Source organism: Eschrichtius robustus, chromosome 3 (genome assembly GCF_028021215.1).
Source record: "Eschrichtius robustus isolate mEscRob2 chromosome 3, mEscRob2.pri, whole genome shotgun sequence".
Lineage (NCBI taxonomy): Eukaryota > Metazoa > Chordata > Mammalia > Artiodactyla > Eschrichtiidae > Eschrichtius > Eschrichtius robustus.
This window is the reverse complement of record NC_090826.1, coordinates 189,283,232-189,301,953: the sequence shown is the minus strand read 5'-3', so window position 1 is coordinate 189,301,953 and position 18,722 is coordinate 189,283,232. Positions and strand designations below refer to the sequence as shown.

Genomic DNA, 18,722 nt, shown 5'->3' with positions numbered 1-18,722 from the left:
GTTCAGGGGACGAGGTATTAGCGTTAACCTAGGAACTGACCCCAGCATCTGTGAGCCCTATGTGATGGACCCCTGGGAGGGGTTTGCTGAGAGGATGGTGCCCAGCCCCACCCCGTGACCCCCACGGGGCCCGCACATGCGTGTCATGGGGGCTGTCAGTCCCAAGCTGTGGCTCTGGCCCCCCAGCTTCCTCTGTCCCCACAGGTCTGAGGGCAGAGGTCTGACAGTCCCCGCTCGACAAGGCCCTCAGCCTATTTTATTGGTTTGTCTTAATCTTAAAAAGCCCAGCTCTGGCCCTGGCCTGGGTCTTCCTTACCTGCACCCCTTTCTTCCATTTTAGGGAACAGAGTCTCCCTTGCTAGAGGTGTTAACTTTTTTAAAAAAATTTATTTATTTTATTTATTTATTTATTTTTGGCTGCATTGGGTCTTCGTTGCCGCGTTCAGGCTTTCTCTAGCTGCTGCGAGCGGGGGCTACTCTTCTTTGCTGTGCAGAGGCTTCTCATTGAGGTGGCTTCTCTTGTTGTGGAGCACGTGCTCTAGGTGCGTGGGCTTCAGTAGTCGTGGCACAAGGGCTCAGTAGTTGTGGCTCACGGGCTCTAGAGCGCAGGCTCCGTAGTTGTGGTGCATGGGCTTAGTTGCTCCTCGGCATGTGGGATCTTCCCGGACCGGGACTTGAACCCGTGTCCCCTGCATTGGCAGGCAGATTCTTAACCACTGCGCCACCAGGGAAGCCCCTAGAGCTGTTAACTTTCTACTTAAGAACCTTTTAACTTCCTGGTTCCTCTAGGGCTCTGGGGGCTGGGATTGGGGGGGCAGTTAAGGAACAAGAGGAAAGGGGGGTGGTCAGAGAAACCTTCCCCGGGGCCGCGTCAAGGATCTGGGTCTATGTTGGGTGGGTCCATCCAGCCTGCTCTGCTGGGATCTTACCTGGACACCAACAGCCGACATTCTCTTTCCTCTCTTCCTTTCTCTGCTTTTTCCCTTGCTGGGCACATGAATTCATACATATCAATATTAGCAGTCCTTCTGTTTGTTCAAAGCACCAAGGAGAGCGACCACCCCTCATCACACAGGAGCCCAGGCAACGGGAAGGAGGAAGGCCAGGGAGGGTTGGACATGTCACCCTGAGCCGAGCCCCCCCAGCCCCCGTCGTGGTCCCGTACCAGATAGTGAGTCAGTCACTAGTGTGCAGAGCAAGCTGCGTGATTCACCTGGACAAAGTCCCAGCTGCCGTTTCCTTCTCTCGTGGCCCTAAACTGGAATAGATGTGAGTCATGCTCTTTTCCCACCTCCCATCCTTTTTGAATTTTTTAAATAAGCAGAGAGGATCTTTGTTAAATCTGTGCTGGACCCCACCTCCAAGACCCAGCTGGAGCCAAGTCCCTCAGTCCCCAGGGAGAGCCTTGCCCGGGTTCCTTTCAAAGTAGGGAGCCCTTGGTAGGGTGAGGATGGAAGGAGAAAGCACTGCCTTCGGAGCTGTGGCCTGAACTGGAGACACCTGAAGTCAGTAGGTGCTCTGCCTAATGCGTGAGCATGAAGTGACCGCTTCCCCGGCAGGGCTGGGATTTTCTCAAAGCTGCTTTTACTGGGCTGGAGTTGGAGCTGTAGGACTGCGGTCCTGGCCACAGCAGAGGTCTGAACCCAGGTGACTTCCTGCAGGTACCACCACCTCCCCTGACCCAGCCCCCGGGGCCGCTGGGGGAAGTTGGTGGTTCTCCTGCTGATGGTCCAGGGCAGAAGATGACAGGGAATTAGCCCCGATACGGGCGGGAAGGCTAGAGCACGTGGCCCATATGCCAGGCAAAACAGAAAACTCCTGCGCTCAGAGACCGTATGGATGGGGTGGGAGGCTGTTTCTCTCCGTGGTACCCGGTCTCAGGCTGGCTCCACACCTGCGCTGTGACCGGGTGGCTGAGACCAGAGCCTGTAGATCTGACCGCTCTCAGGGGTAAGTTTGTCTTCTGTCGGACGTGTTGACAAGTTTCCGCACGTATAAGGTGAAAGACAGGCTCCTGGGTCGAATTGTTCCTTTGTGAAGCTTTTAACAGTTTTCCTAGTCTCGTGTGTTCCCCGCCTCCTCCCCGGGGACAGCTGCGATGTGAGAACCTGCTGGCTCTGCCCATCCTTAGAGCTCCGGCGAATTGGATGAGAAGTGTGTGGATGAGCCTGGAGGGCACGGGGGCCCCGGCCCAGCCCAGGGGAGGCTTCCGGGAGCCGGGTGCTGAAGGCGGCAGAGGCGGGAGTGGGAAAAGGTGTGGGAAATGCGGGCACACTTATGCTCAGGTGATGTTGAGTCGTTTGTAGCTGAAACTCGATGTGGAGGAAGAGGCAGCTAGAGAAAAGCGTACAGAGCTGGATGGCCTTGGCTTTGCATTTCTTTCTCAAATATTTATCGAGCATTTCTATGTGCCATGGAGTTTTCTAGACGCTATAGGGAACCAGTGGGGGACAAAGGAGTTTAACTTCCTCCTGTATGAAATCTTCAGGTGCTGCACTTGGGAAGAACCTGTCCTCAGGGCAGTGGTTCTCAGCCTGCGGTGAAGCCGCGAGATGTTTTAGGTTGTCACACTGGGGCACGTGGTAGGTAGAGACCAGGGGCGCTGCTCTACACCCTACAAAGCACAGGACAGGTCCCCACCACAAGAATGATCCCTCCCCCAAATGTCAATAGTGCTGAGCTGGGAAGACCTAGCCTCAAAGGATGGCTTGGTGTTTGCAGGAGGGGAGCTTTCAGGGTGGGCAGGTCTCCACGCACGGGCGGTGAAGGGACAGAGGCAGCTGTAGTGACCAAGGTGGTGAATAGGCTTCACTCGGAGCAGTGAGGTGGGGGAGGGAGGGGCTGGGGTCACGGCACTTGGTGGCCAGATGACGTGTCACATGGAGCGGAGCGTGGTTGACTTTGGATTCCTGCCTCGGCCCTCATGTGATACTGTCCCTGCCATGTGGTTCCATCTGGATTTGGAGACGAATTCAGCTCTGGACGTTGTATGACTCCCCTGAGGCTGCCGTAACAGAGTCCCACAGGCTGGGAGCCTTCAACCACAGAAGTTGATTTTCTCACCGTTCTGGGGGCTGGACGGCCACCATCAAGGTGTCAGCAGGGTTGGATTCTTCCGAGGCCTTTCTCCTCGCTTCACAGACAGCCGTCTTCCTCCTGTGTCTTCCCTCTGTGCCTACGTCCTAATTCTCTCTTCTTGTAAGGACACCAGTCGTAGAGGACTCACCCGATGACCTTAGTTTATCCTCATCACCTCTTTAAAGGTCCTGTTTCCAAACAGTCACATTCCGAGGTGCTGGGGCCAGGACTTCAGGGGCACAGTTCAGCCCCTAGTAGATCGTTCAGCTTGAGGTGCCCAGGGGCTGCTCTGGAGCCTGAGGTCAGGGCGAGGTCAGCTGTGGGGAGTGTGGAAGGACAGAGGGGACAGTCGGGGTGTGGCTGTCCACAGCGGGAGAGACGCCCAGCCACGAGAGGAGAGCCACGGACGGCTAGGGCACGGGACGTGTTCTGGTGCGGACTACGAGGCTCAGAGATGCGGTGACAGGTGGGTGCTTGGACAGGTGCGTCTGAAGGTGGGAAGTTGGACTTCCTGGGAGAAGAATTCATTTTATTTATTCACATGAATGCAAGACACGAGTCAGATGGTCTTCAAGACTTTTGATATTCTGGGGGGAGGGGAAGAAGCACCTGGAGCGAGACGACCCCTCCGGCACCCTGAGGGCCCATGACATCAGTTCCTCAAGCAGTACACGTGGCCCCACCCCCCGAACCCTGGGGCCTCAACACAGCCACTACCAAGGGGTCCCTGGCACAGGGACCACACAACACCTGCCGCTGGAGTCTAAGCTTAGGAGGGAAGAAACAAAGTCGGGGGGGGAAGCTCTGTGAACAGGCCACAGTACAATGTGACTGTGAACCTGGGCAGACAGTCCCCGGGGCGTTGACTGAATGGGTTTTCAAGGCTGCATAGGAGTTGACCAGGCCGATTGGAAGGAATGAGGCAGAGGGCACAGCCTAACATCTTAGAACTACACCCAGCTTTCCCTGGAGGAGCAGGGCAGAGTGGTGGAAAAAGGTGAAAACTACGGAGCAGGCCGTTCACAGGAGAGGGACCCCTGCCCAGACAGGAGCCCCCTGGTGAGGAGTGAGGGCCCCGGAGGCGGGGCCTAGTTGCAGCGAGCAGGGGCTACTCTTCATTGCGGTGCGCGGGCTTCTCATTGCGGTGGCTTCCCTTGTTGCGGAGCACGCGGGCTTCAGTAGTTGTGGCACGCAGGCTCAGTAGTTGTGGCTTGCGGGCTCTAGAGCGCAGGCTCAGTAGTTGTGGCTCACGGGCCTAGTTGCTCCGCGGCATGTGGGATCTTCCCGGACCAGGGCTCGAACCCGTGTCCCCTGCATTGGCAGGCGGATTCTTAACCACTGCGCCACCAGGGTCCCTGTGTGGGTGCATCCCACGAGGCACGTGCCCAGCTCCGAGCCAGGTTAAAGGTCTCGGGGCGAGGTGTGGGGGAGCTGTGGTGCCCGGCTGTGGGCAGAGAAGGGCAGTGAACACCTGAGACCTCAGGAGTGCGGGGGTTAAGGTTCACGGGGCAGTCATAAATGTTGGTCCTCCCCGTGTCCCTGACACCTCACCTTGAGGCCAGCTCATTGCCTGGGGAGATGCAGCTGGTGACCTAACACCTGCTCAGAAGGACCCGGCAGGACCCAGCCGAGGGGCGTCGTGGGCCCCCCCGGGGCTTCCTCCCCTCTGCACCCCCGTCCTCGGGAAGAAAGCCCGGTGAGTGTGCCGCTGGGAGGAGGAATTCTTTCCTCTGGTCACTCCTTCTCTGTAAACTGAGGGGTGTGGACTAGATCTCCAGCTAAGGACACCCCCATGTCTCTCTGGACGAGGATGCAGAACCCAGGCAACGGGGGAGAAGTTGAAGGAGGGGGCGTCTGCAGTTCTTCCCAGCAAGTCCAGGCCACTGCCGGCCTCTCCCGGGAGGGGCGGCTTTCCTGCCGTCGGAAGGGCAGCAGGGGAGTCCCACGCAGGATTTCATGCAGCAGCAACTAGGGGGAAGGCGGCAGACCCTGGCCCATTTGGCCATCTTCTTCTAGAGAGCAGCTCGGGGGGAAGAGGCCCCATCCCTGGTGGCCGGGCCCCTCGGTGTGGATTTTATTAGCCCTGAGCACAAGTCACATCTACTTGCTGCGTTTAAGGCTCTGCAGAGGTGTGAGGGGCCACGTGGGAATCCAGCGGTGTTACTCATGGTTGAGAGCACAGACTCTGAAGCCGGACTGGCCAGGTGTGAGTCCCAGCCTTGCTGCTCAAGAACTGTGTGTGGCCCCTGTCCAGCCGCTGGGCCTCAGTTTCCCATCTATAAACTGAGACCAAAACGGTAGGACCCGCGGCCGAGGGCTGTGAGGAGGATTAAATGCCTAGAACAGCACCTGGGGCACCTCGAGGGTCCCCGGTGTTGGCTGTTGTCAGCGTGGCCGTCAGCAGAAGCCCGCCCCCAACCCCCCCGGGACTGATCTGAGCAGTCACCTTCCATCAGTGCTCTGCGCACAATGAGCCTCTGTTCTGATTCGAAGGGTTCCCTTCTCTGTGCTTCCCTGTAGCTCTTCCTTTCCCCCAAATTAAGCACTTTTGAAGACACTTGTTCTCAGTGGTTAATTATCCTGATTTCTGCAGCCAAGGCCTCTCACCAGTCGTGCTCAGTGTCTGGAGCCGCACGACTGGCCCTGAGCGTCCGGGCTCATCGCACAAAGTGGCTCCCGGCCCGTCCCGCTCGCGCTCTCACTGCCAGACACTCGGCCCGCCCCCCCGAGCTCCCAGCAGCTTGGAGGTAGGTCAGAGGGGCCATTCATCAGGTACAAGCAGAACTCTGTCCTCATTCCCAGCCACTCCGCCAGCAGTGAGACCCGAATACCTTATCGGAGTGATGGGCCGGCGCTGGTTCCTGGCAGAAGGGCCTCCGACAGAAGCAATGAGCGTTAGTGACCAGGCTCCGGGCCTGAGGCTTGTGGCACTCGTCTCACGCTTTGTGACAAACCACCCCAAATCTGGTGCCGGGCAACCACCACCGCGTATTCGCTCGGGACTCTGTGAGCGGGCAGGGCGTGTGGAGGTGGCTCGCCGCCCCCCTGCCCCCCAGGTAGGGTGGGCGGGGCCGCCTCCACTAAGGTGGCTGGACCGTGGGTGGCCTGGGCCTCCCTCCCTCTGCCAAGCCTCTGGGTCCAGGGCCCCTCCCTCCAGCGGGGGGACACTTTGTTCACGGACGGCCGCTTCCAGAGGGTGCACAGAAACCAGGGGGACTCGAAGGACCCAGGCCCAAGGTCCAGGTTCAGCGGGACGTGTTACACGCCGAACACCATCCCCCCTCCCCGCGGCCAAACCGCATGCTGAGGTCCTAACCCTCGGTTCCTCAGGACCTGAACGTCATTGGAAGTAGGGTCTCTGCGGATGTAACTGGAGGAGGGTGGACCCCGAATCCGACATGACTGGTGTCCATATATAAGGGGGAGTTTGGACACAGACACGTACAAAGGAGAAGGTCCCTGAAGATTGGAGTTAAGCGCCCACCGTTACCAGATCCTGGGAAAGAGGACTGACAACCCCTCGACCTTGGAATTCCAGCCCCCAGAACTGTCGGACAATGAGTTTCTGTTGTCTAAGCCCCCCGGTCTGTGGCACGTTGTGACCACAGCCCAGCAAGCTAATACAGAAGGGGAATGACGTCCACCCTTGATGGGAGGGGTGCCCTCCGCGTCCAGGCTGGGGCATTGTGGTGGCTGTGTTTGCAGACCCCCTGCTGCCAAGGCTTTGCCGGTGGCCGTGGGGAAGCCGTCCCTCCTTTCCCATCTTAGATAAGATGTCCTTCTTGATTGTCCAGCTTTAAAACTTTGTGCCTCTGAGGGTTCTTTCGCCTGGATCAGAATCTCCTGGAGGGCTTGTCCACACAGACTGCTGGTCCCACCCCCCAACAGTTGTCCGACGCAGCAGGTGGGGGCCTGACACTCTGCCCTTCTAACAGGTTCTCTCAGGAGCACACGGGGAGCAGCCTGGAGGGCCTGGCGTCGGGGTCACCGGAGCTTTACCAACCACCCCAGGGCTTCTGGGGCTCATCTAGGGTAGCGTCCAGGCTCTGGCGTTGAGAGAGCCTGAGCTGGGGGTGACAAGTGCTGCTCCCGGGGCCCCAGACCATGAGGAACCAGTGCGATGGGACCAGGTCAGGGCACACTTGTTAGAAAAACTTTCCTCAGTGACACACACAGCCCAAACAAGATAGAGCTTTAATAAAATGAAGAGAAAAGTGTTCCTGGGAGTTCCCTGGCGGTCCAGTGGTTAGGACTCGGTGCTCTCACTGCCAGGGGCCCAGGTTTGATCCCTGGTCAGGGAACTAAGATCCTGCAAGCCGTGTGCAAGTGTTCCTGACTCCCCGAGGTTACAGACCTGACTGCCCTGCAAGTCCCTGTGTCCTCTGAACGCTCTGGACCTGCCTCCGGTCCCAGCGTCCCTACGGCCACCAACAGTTACAGGCCAAGAAAGGGCGGGGCTCACTCCTCGAAGCCAAGAAGAGGGTCCCTGCCTCGGACGCAGCCTCGCAGGGGCGCCAAGTGGGCGCCGGGCCGCGCCCTTCCCACTGCGTCAGCGCCTTGTGGACCTGGATCAGAGGCCCCTGAACCGACCCTGACCTGACAGGGCCAGCGTGCGGGTGGGAAGGAGCCCCGAGGACCCCGATGGACTCTAAGGGAAACGGATTCCATCGGGCTGACATGCTGCCGAGGTGCTGGACGGCCTGACACGTAGGCAGTGATTGCGTCCCTCGAGGTTTCAGCTCTTTGGGGAAGTGGCATTCCTGTTTCTCAGGTGCGGAAACTGACTTCCAGCCAGGACAGGCCGGCTCCTAGGTTGGCAGGGAGGGGAGGGGAAGCCTGGAGGTTGGCCGACGGGGCTAACCGGGTAGTGTGACCCGACGCGGTGTGTCTCTTGAGAGTCTGACCCCTCACACGTGCAGCCGTCATTTGCTCCCTCAGCAGCCCTGAATGTCTTCATCCTACAGATGAGACCACTTGGGATCACAGAGGTCCAGACCCCACCCCATTCTCCTGCCCTACAAGGGAGCTGCCCCAGTGCCCGAGGAGCAGGGAGCCACGGCTGCCCTGTCTGTCAGCCCTCTGGGTGACGATACTGCTTCCAGGAATCCAACCAGATCCTAAAGCAGCCCAACCAGAAAGAGGAGGCGCGCGCCCTGAGGCCTTTTGGTGGGAAGTCTGCCCCTCCCCGCCCACCTGGGGCCAGGTGGGCAACACAGTGGAAACTCCTACCTGCCCGGGCCTGCCTGGGGCTCCCAGGGAGGACGGAAGGAGTTCAGACCTGTAGTAGGAGCCCCGGGATGCGCCAGCAGGGAGCCCCCCAGACACTGCTTGGGAGTGAGTGGAGGTCTGGGGTCCTCCTCCGTGGGGGGAGCTCGGGTGGGGGGAGGGCTGGGTGCTCTACATGCTGAGCCTTGGCACCCAGAGTTGACGGGCAGGTAAGCTGATGCACCTGGGGGTCTGGCACCTGCCTCACAGGTTTGAGTCCCTTTAACCCTCGTGCCAACGCTGTGTGGCGGGTGGAATCCTCGGTGGGGACGGCTCCGAGAGGTTAATAACGTTTTAAGATCTCTCAGCTCAGAAGTGGAGCTGGGACTAAAACCCAGGTTTGGTGATGACAAAGCCTCTGTCCGGGTTTCCCACTGAGGCCGGTTAACCCGTGGATAGAGCCCACGGCGTCAGGAGAAGGGGGAGTTTGCACAGGTGCCTGGCACCCCTTGGGTACTCAGTAAAGGTTTGGATGAATGAAAAGCTGGAAGGAAAGGGTTGCCGCTGGGTCCTGGACTGGGGCCGGGGTGGGGGAACGGAGGCAGTGGGCTCTCCCCCGCTCCCTGGGGATGGGTGTCCAGGCCTCCCCAGTCTCACCGGGAAGCCAGGTCCTGTCCTGCCGGGCCAGCACTTGGGAGCAGGAACCCAGCTCCCAAGACACAGGCAATTCAGGAGGACGCAAAGCAGAGGATGTGGCAGGCATGGAGGGAGGGAAAGAGGTCAGCGAGGACTGGCCCGAGGGGAGCCCGACAGGCTGCTGAGGGACCACTCGGAGGGCGTGGGGGGCTGGTGGGAACTTTGATTCCTCCCCACCCGCACCGGAGCCCCACCTAACGACCAAGATCCCCAAGAAGCGGGGAGCTTGCTGTGAAAATTAACAGAAACCTCAATTAAAAGAGGGTCAGGAGGCCACCAGGGGATTGCAAAGCCCAAGAGAAGAAGAGAGACCCCTCTTCCCTTCTGGCAGGAGCTCAGCCAGCGAGAGGCCTCCAGCCTTCCTGACCTCCCTGCCCCTGTAACAGAGCTCTCTCCCTGGTGTGGGGTCCTGCACGGGGCTCGTCAAGGCGGCAGACCCTCGGGCCCCGGAGACATGGCGGGGAGGGGAGGCCCTGGTGGGACCTCAGGCCACTTGCTCGCAGCTTCCTTCCACTTCCCTGTCTGAGGACACCGCACCTGTTGGCTGTCACCTCCTCTGGGAAGCCTCCCCTGATCCCTCTTCTCTGCCCCCTTTTAATTTATTTATTTATTTATTTATTTTTGGCTGCACTGGGTCTTCGTTGCTGCGCGTGGGCTTTCTCTAGTTGCGGCGAGCAGGGGCTACTGTTTGTTGCCGTGCGCGAGCTTCTCATTGTCGTGGCTTCTCTTGTTGCAGAGCATGGGCTCTAGGTGCGAGGGCATCAGCAGTTGTGGCTCACGAGCTCTGGAGCGCAGGCTCAGCAGTTGTGGCGCACGGGCTTAGTTGCTCCACGACATGTGGGATCTTCCCGGACCAGGGCTCGAACCTGTGTCCCCTGCATTGGCAGGCAGATTCTTAACCGCTGCGCCACCAGGGAAGTCCCTTCTCTGCCCCTTCAATGCGGTATTTCACTTCTCTCTCTCTCTGGACTAGAAGCTCTTCAAGGCCAGAGTCTGCAGGCTTTTACTCTGTCCCTGTGCCCGGGGCCTGACATGTAGTGGTCAGTCAGGAAAAGTCTGGACATGAGCCTAAGCGGCAGGCCTAGACTGGGGTGGATGGGAAAGTAGGAGCTTACAGCGGTTGAAGCACTTTGATGGGAGAACGAGCAAGGTTGGGTAAAAGCATTTTAAATAAGCAATTCCAGGGGATTCTGATGCAAGTGGTTCATAGACCATTTTTTCAAAGCACTGTTTTAGGATTTTGAGTTTACGTATGTAAGGTAACCATTGCCAGAAACACATACAAGCTGAAGAATTTGGTGTCAGACGTGCTGGGCTGAGGAGACAGTTAAACCCAAGTGGAGAGTGTCATCATCAGCTGGACACGGGACTTGTAGGCTCAGATTGGAGACCTCAGAGGGTGATGTCGACTTGGGTGGTGCCTCAAAGTTCATTCAGGTAAGGCTCTGACCGTGATTGAAAGTCATCAAAGAAAGAAGATGCAGACAGAATGAAAGGCCTCGGAATTTTCCCACATTTAGGGGTGGCCGGAGACGGAGACCACGACTAGTCAGAGAGGTATGTGGAAAAACAGGTTAGTTTATGATTGATTGGTGAGAAGAAAGCTGAGGGCTGGAAGGGAGAAGGCGAGGGAGTGCCTGTTCTCATCGGCTCCCTATCCTGACCCCCTGGCTACCCCGCCGGGATGCCTGGGGCGACCCCCCCAAAGCACGAACAGTCACTTCGCTCTCCTGCTCAGAACTGCTCCGTGATTCTCTGTTGCCACCAGGGTATTCTAAACCCTTTCATTTGCTTCTACAGCTTTTAAACAAATAACTGCCTTATTGAGATATAATTCACATACCCTAAAATTCACTCTTCTTGAAGTATACAATTCAATCGTTTTTAGTATATTCACAGAGTGCACCCATTACCACAATCAATTTTAGAACATTTTCATCACCCCCATATGAGCCCCTTTGGGCTTGCTTATTGTGGACATTTCATACAAGTGGAATCATATACTGTGTGACCTTTTGTGACTGATTTCTTTCACGTAGCCCAATGTTTTGAAGGTTTGTGCGTGTTGTAGCGTGTGTCAGTATTCCATTCCTTTTTGTGGCTGAGTAGTATTTCATTTCCATCATCTGATACCCCACATTTTGTTTATTCATCCATCAGTTGCTGGACATGTGGATTGTTTCCACATGTTGGTTATTATAAATGCTGCCATGACCATTCACGTGTAAGTCTTTGTGTGGATATATGTTTTCATTTTTTCATTCATTTTCACTCCTACAGACCTAGGAGTGGAATTGCTGGATCATATGGTAACTCTATCTAACATTTTGAGGCTTGTTCAGTGGTTTTCCAAAGTGGCTGCCCCGTTTTACAACCCCACCAGCATGTATGAGGCTCCAATTTCTCCACACCTCACCAACACTTATTTTCTGTTTTTAATTTATTTTAAAAATTTATTTTATTTATTTATTTTTGGTCGTGTCGTGTCTTCGTTGCTGCGCGCAGGCTTTCTCTAGTTGCGGCGAGCGGGGGCTACTCTTCGTTGCGGTGCACGGGTTTCTCATTGTGGTGGCTTCTCTTGTTGCAGAGCACGGGCTCTAAGCGCACGGGCTTCAGTAGTTGTGGCACGTGGGCTCAGTAGTTGTGGCTCGCAGGCTCAGTAGTTGTGTCATACGGGCTTAGTTGCTCCGCAGCATGTGGGATCTTCCTGGACCAGGGCTTGAACCCGTGTTCCCTGCATTGGCAGGCGGATTCTTAATCACTGTGCCACCAGGGAAGCCCTTATTTTCTGTTTTTTAAATAGCCGTCCTAGTGGGTGTGAAGTGGTATTTCACTGTGGTTTTGATTTGCATTTCCCTAATGACTAATGATGAGTGTCTTTTCACGTGCTTATTGGCCATTTGTGTATCTTCTTTGGAGAAATGTCTATTCAAATCCTTTGCCCATTTTTAATTGGGTTATTTGTCTTTTTATTATTGTGTGTAAGCTTTCTTTATATATTCTGGACACCAGTCTCTCATCAGATATATGATTTGCAAATATTTTCTTCCATTCTGTGGGTTGTCTTTTCACTTTATTGATAGTGTCCTATGAACCACAAAAGTTTTAAATTTTGATGAAGTCCAATTTATCTATTCTTTGATGACTTGTGCTTTTGGTGTCATACCTAATAAGCTATTGCCTAATCCAAGGTCACAACGATTTACACCTATGTTTTCTTCTAAGCGTTTTATAACTTTTAGCTCTTACAACTAGGTCTATGGTCCATTCTGAGTTCACTTTTAATACAACGTGAGGTAGGAGTCACACTTCATTCTTTTGCACATGGGCGTTCAGCTGTTCCACCACCACTTGTTGAAAAGACGATTCTTTCCCCCACTGAACTGTCCATGGCCCTTCGTAAGCAGGTCTTTTCTTAGTCCTGTGGCCTCGCCTTCTGCCCCGCCACTACTCCTGCTTGCCCTCCATCGCCAGCCCCACTAAATGATTTTTTTTCCCGAATGAGCCATGTTTCTTCTCACCTCTGGCCCACTTCTCTGCATGTTGTTTCTTTTACTGGAAAATTTCCCTGACCTTCTTTCCTCATCACCTGGCTATCTTCTCCAATTATCTGGCAGGTCTAGGCTTACATGTCTTCCAAAAAGCCTTTCCTAAGCTCCCAATAAAGTTTTAACACAGGTCTGTACTCCCCAAGGACCCTGTACTTCTTAACCCCAAGAGGGGCTTTTTTTGTCCCTGGCACATAGTGGGGATTCAGTAATTCTGATGAATGGATGAAGCCCAGAAGTCAAGGAAGAAGACTAATTTGTACTGTGTACTGCTGCAGAGAGTTAAGGAGAATGAGATCTGGAAAAAAAAAAAAAATGCCACTAGGTTTTGGCTATTTTTGTCATTTCAGATAGGGAGGAGTTTCAGCAGCGCTGGGATGCAGAAGCCAGAGTGGGGATGAGGAGTGAATGCAGAGGAGAAAGTGAAGCTTTGGTTGCAAGCTATTTATGCCCGAGTTCGTTTGTGAGGGAAGAAGGGAACTAGATTGGCGCCACAGAACAGCTTAAAAGGACAGAGTCAGGGGCTTAGTTTTATTGGTACGCGTCCATCTGCTGCATTCCAGAGCCTCAGAGAGTTCGACTTCTGATGAGAGGCCCTTCCTTGGCTTCTTATGATGTGAATTCCAGGGCCTGGCCATGATTTCCCCTCCTGCTACCCCTCACCCCTGGCCTCTAACTATGTGCGAACACACACACCAACGCCCTGTATTTGTGCCGATCTCAGCATCCCAGAGATAGATTCTGGGAATGACCAAGGCCTTGTCCCAAACTGGGCTAAGCTATATCCAGCCCAGGAAAAGACAGCCTATAAGAGTCACTCGTTTGGGTAGAAAAAGGAAGGAACAGGTCTAACATCTCGGCGGCACCAGAAGAATGGCCACGTCTTCCCTCTCTGCCCCTCATTCCCCGGCATCCCCACCCCGCCCCCGGGTCACTCAGATAGGCTAGAATGACATAGCTGCAAGATTGTAAGTTTTCACCGTCTTATTGAGTGATCTTCCTCCTGAGCTGCCCCCATGTCCCTGGCATGTTCCTCCCAGAGGTAGATGTGCCTGATGATGAGCCCACCCACCTGGGTAGCGTTCGCCACCAGCCTCATGCAGCTCACCTCGTGCCCCACGCTCTTTGGAGCTACCTCCTGGTCCAGCTGCCCTTCCAGGAGCTGGCCCAGCAAGGCGAGGCTGGTGCAGCGCTGCGGTGTCCCCTAGGGCTCGTAGCCCAGCTCCACCTGCCCCTTCTCCAGGGCGTGCTTGCCATCCACGATGGTGCCCGTCAGTACCTGCACCCTCCTCGGGTCTGCTGGGTGGTTCCGGATGACCGTCAGGTGGTTCCCTGCGCTAACATTGTGGGTCCAAAAGAAGGACTCGTCCAGAGTGTAGGCCTCCCAGGGGAAATGGACCTCAAAAACCTTCATGTCGGTGAAAACGGCTCCTGGTGGGTTGTCAGGGGCGTAGGGGCTCTTTTTCTGCGTGCCCGAGGCCTTCTGGCTGTTGTTCGGCGCATGGTAGGAGACCCGGTGGTAGAACAGGAACGGTCGGCAGAGGATCGGGTCCTTCTGGGCCAGGAGGGTGCGGAAGTGAGGGAGGAGCCTGGCGAGGGGCTTCTCCCTGTAGAAGAGGAGGAGGAAGTGGGCCAGCACCGGGAGGTCCCCGCTGCGGAAGAGCCTGCCCAGGAAGCCCAGGTTGGAGAACTCCAGGAGCGCCCAGGGCTGGGACCCAGGGTGTCCACTTTCCGCTGAACGTGGCTGATGAAGTTGGGGGCGCACAAGGCGTCATCCTCCAGCAGCAGGAAGTACTCCGAGAGCTTCGTGGCCAAGCTCGTGAGGAAGGCGTGGTCCATGGTCCGCCGGGAGCAGGGCTCCTGGCGAGAGGCCCCCGCCCCGACGCCGCCCTCGGGGGGATAGGCCTCCGGCGGGGCGTGGATCGGCAGCGGCTGCCCCGCCACGATCTGTGGGCCGAAGAGGCTGGGAATGTGGAGGACGGTCTCCCTGAGCCAGGCCAGGTCAGCGCCGCCAGGTGGACCGGCACCGTGAGGCGCTTCCGCTGCACCTTCGAGGTGGCGCGAACACGGAGAGCAGCGTGGACGGGAGGTCGCTGCGGTCTGGCCGGGGCCTCGAGGAGATGCCCACCGTCAGCCACGCTGGGGAGGCAAGCGGCGCGGTCAGCGTGCAGGCAGGCCGGGTGCATGCTCTGCGGGACCGGCCCTCTTCCCGCCCTCGCTCTGCTACTTCCCACCCCAGGGGGGAGGTTCAGATCCTCGCCACGCAAAGTGTGGGCCTTAGTCCAGCAACATCGCCCCGTTTGGAAGCTTATTAGAAATGCAGAATCTAGTGAAGCAGAGTCTGCATTTTAACAACGTCACCAGGTGCCTGAGCTGGGGTGCTGCGTCCGCACGGGCCTCCGAGGCTTCTTTGAACCGGAATTTTGTGGCACATGGTTTAAGTGCTCAATAAATATTAGCTTTTTTTTTTTTTTTTTTTTTAAATTTTTGGCTGCGCCACTCGGCTTGTGGGATCTTAGTTCCCCCACCAGGGATCAAATCTGTGCCCTCGGCAGTGAAAGTGCCGAGTCCTAACCACTGGACCGCCAGGGAATTCCCAATATTAGCTATTTTTATAGTTATTCCTTTTGATTTTACCCAGCTCATCTTCCCAAAGCTCTCCTTTAAAGAAGATCTACTAGAAAAAGCCCTTCTCCTGGGAGTCAGGAGCCCAAGACTACTGTCTCAGCTCTCACTGACTATGTGGCCTCCAGCAGGTCCCTGTGCCCCTGAGCTTAACACTGGGGGAGCTGGACACATGGCCCGAAGGCCCCCTCGCCCCCCAGGGTTCTCGCACGCAGTGATCCCACCTCCTGGAGCGGCCACGTTACCTCTTCCCTCCTTCCCCCTCCACACAAAGGCCTCCGCAGGGAGAGGACTGTCTGCCGGGCCCCCTGCCCTCTCGCCTTCCCCCCTGCTTCCCTCTGGGTCCCCTTCTTCTCTTGATGCCCCTGCTCCCCTGGGGAACCCACTCCCCTCCTTGGAACTCACTCTTCTTTCTCTGCTGGATTTTTTCCCAATATTTGAAGGTGAGATTCTGCCAGTCTTCTAGTGGCTCCAGATCCTTCCTTCTCCTATAACTGCCCTCCTGCGGCCTTGGCAGAGGCAACGCCTGGTCCTCCTTTCATAAAAAGAACAGGGTTTAGCCACTAGTGGTTTCCCATGAGCCTTTCCAAGGAAAGAGTGGGTCAGTCTCCCCAGAGCAAGCCCAGCACATTCTCAGGATGTCTGACCACCGGCCAGAGTATCCAGGGCTCAAGCAGTATTTGCTGTCTTCCTTACCTTAACAAATATGGGGGGAAATGCAGCTTCTCTGTGGACCAGTGGGTCCAGCCAGGTCCGCACCCCACCCCCTTCGGAGCCTCCTCCACTCTGGTGAGAGGTACAGGGCATTTCCAAGACTCTACCTATCCACACCCACATACACCCTTAATCCCCACAGAGGCAAGGTTGCTACTTGGGCTTCGATAGCCATCCTGTTCTGGTCGTCTTCGACTTCCCTGGGGACTTTCAGAGTGAACCAGAGCCACAGGAACCCGACGCCCACCACAGTGATGCAGCAGCGCCGGACGGAACCCTGCATGGCAGCTCCTACAGCAAGAGGGCAGGAGGGCGACAGGATGGCAGGGGGTGCTCCCTGGTCCTCGCCTCCACCTCCCCGACTCCTGGGAGCCTGGCCCTCCCGACGCCCCTATTCCAGCCTTCCTCTCACCACGGTTAACTCACTTCCCATGCCCGCCTTTCTGTCTGACCTGGGAACCTGAGCCTTCTTCCCGTCCTCAAGAGGGGAGGCCACCTGTCCTGGGACGTTTGCTGCCTTCTCTTTATAGGTTTGTCTGGAGATTCCACTTCCCCAGGGCTCTCCCTGCTCAAATGATAACAGTCTGCTGGGCCTTCAGTGATGAGGGCCGTTTATCTTAGAAAGATGGTCACCACCCACCCCTACTTTTTTAAACAACAGTCAAACAATTTGTTAAAATAGCTGAACTTGAAGTGTTGCTAAGTGCGAAGCAATTTGGTGCCTTTCTTACTTCTTGTAAAGGGCGTCCTTAATTTATCCCAATCCTTAATCTCATTCACAGACCTTGATTAGAACATGATTCTGGGACTTCCCTGGTGGCACAGTGGTTAAGAATCCGCCTGCCAATGCAGGGGACATGGGTTCGGTCCCTGGTCCGGGAAGATCCCACATGCCGCGGAGCAACTAAGCCCGTGCGCCACAGCAACTGAGCCCGCGCTCTAGAGCCCGTGCTCCACAACAAAAAAAGAACATGATTGTGTTAACTCAGAGTTTAAAAAAAAAAGCCTTTTGTGAGTGGTGGGCTGCTGGAATTCAGGCTGGCTCAGACTCAAAAGCACTTGTGTGCTGCTTTTTCCCTGTTAGTGTCTTTTCTCCAGAGAGAATGTGTTTTTCTGATTGTTTCTGAATGATCAGAGGAAAGGCTCTGATATACCTTGTCTCCCACTCTTGGTCATTTGTCTGCCTAGTCAGGACACAAAAGGAAAGAAATCGTAGTAATTTCTATGCTCCCAAGGCTATACTATTCTCCAATTTCCCCATTTTCATGGTTCCCTGCCAGTTTAGTATTTTGGTAGAGGTTACCATGCTTCCCTCCCTTAACCATTTAGCTTTTTGATAAGAGTTACAAAAACAGTACTCATATATGGTAGGAAGGCTTAAACTTTCCTTACCTGGTTTCCTTAAGTCAGATAGGTCATTCAGATACAAACCACTACATGTAACAGAAATAGGCTTCTTTTTTCTAGAGCATAAATACATGGATACATATACTGACTGAATAAAAGGCTCTACAACTATAGCCAGAGGAATTCACCCTCAAGGGAACAGCCCCGTTCCCTCTGCCCCTCCTGTGCGGTTTACCTGTCACACCACCAGGAGCACTGCCCTCGCTCAGCCCTGAGTTTGACAGGCTCCTGGGAGGCGAGGAGAGAGAGAAAGAGGAGCTGGGGTGCTGAGGACCAGCAAAGCAAACTGGGCCCCTCCCCCCAGTTCTCCAGCCTTGAGCTAAGCTCCCTCTGTGATGTTGCTCTGTGTCCTGTGTCCCATCATCAGGGCTATACCCGGCCAGGACTTACCTGTGGGCGGTGCTTACCTGAGAAGCACGGAACTGCCCTCCAGCACGCCCTCCCTCTACCCCGTCCCTCCTGCCCTCGGTGGTTGGCTCCCGACTCTCATTCCCTCTCACCTTCTGACTTCGTCACCCGTGCAATTACCCTTTTTCACTTCTGCGATGTTGCCACTTCTCCCGCTCTACTGGACCATTCCCGTCACTGTAAAAAGGACGTCTACTATCTTCCGGTGGGTAAAAAAGGCAAAAAGCAAATCCCTCCCTGACTTCATGTTCTCTCCAAATCCTGCCCCGTCCCTCTGCAGCCCTCAAGAGCAACACCCCTGGAAAGCTGTGCCATCATCATCAGTCTCACTTCGCCATTTCCTCCTGCATCTCACTCAGCCCCTTCCTCCTTGAGACACCCTTCCCATGCAGCTCTTGCCAGCCTGACCCTCCTTCCCTGGTTCTTTCCTTGGCTCCTCCCCTTCCCAGCCAGTGAATGTCAAGCGTCCCAGGGTTCTGACCCAGTCCCACGGCTTTAAGTAATGTGTACATTACAGGCATGTGCATACACGTGTGTACATACATACACATATAAGGTGTGTATATCTACATACATCCTTTCATATATACGTACGTTTCATAGATACGTGCACGTGCACACACACAGACACACACACACATGCACACACTGAGAACTCCTAGGGCTGATCTTACCTCCAGCTTTGGCCTCTGTCCTGAGCTCCAAACTACCTGACTCTTCACCACCTCCTTTTGGATAACAGGTATCTTAATTTTAACAGAGCCAAATAGAACTATAGACTCTTCCTATTTCCCAAATCGTTTCCTCCCCAAGTTTTCCCCATCTCAGTAAATAGCACCACCATTTTTCCAGCTACTCATGGGAAAAATCCTCAATGCCTCTCTCTCCTTAACACTCCACGTTCAATCTACTCAGTCCTGTTACCTTTTCCTCCAAAATGCACCCGGAATACGACCCTGTCTCTCCATCTCTGCTGCTACAACCCGAGCCCACACCAGCACCATCTCCTGCCTGGACCACTGCCACCACCTGACTGGTCCC

The 18,722-nt window shown here is 55.5% G+C and overlaps 1 protein-coding gene across 1 annotated transcript; it reads right to left on the bottom strand.

Annotated features, from left to right (window-relative positions):
- Nucleotides 1-13,503: 13,503 nt before the first annotated feature.
- On the bottom strand, nt 13,504-16,299 carry LOC137760783 (alpha-1,3-mannosyl-glycoprotein 4-beta-N-acetylglucosaminyltransferase-like protein MGAT4E). Its single transcript, XM_068537664.1, is given in 7 exon segments — nt 13,504-14,243; nt 14,246-14,539; nt 14,542-14,589; nt 14,592-14,666; nt 15,558-15,687; nt 16,030-16,157; nt 16,293-16,299. Coding segments are annotated over 7 exon segments (1,422 nt in total).
- Between the last annotated feature and the right edge of the window lie 2,423 nt (nt 16,300-18,722).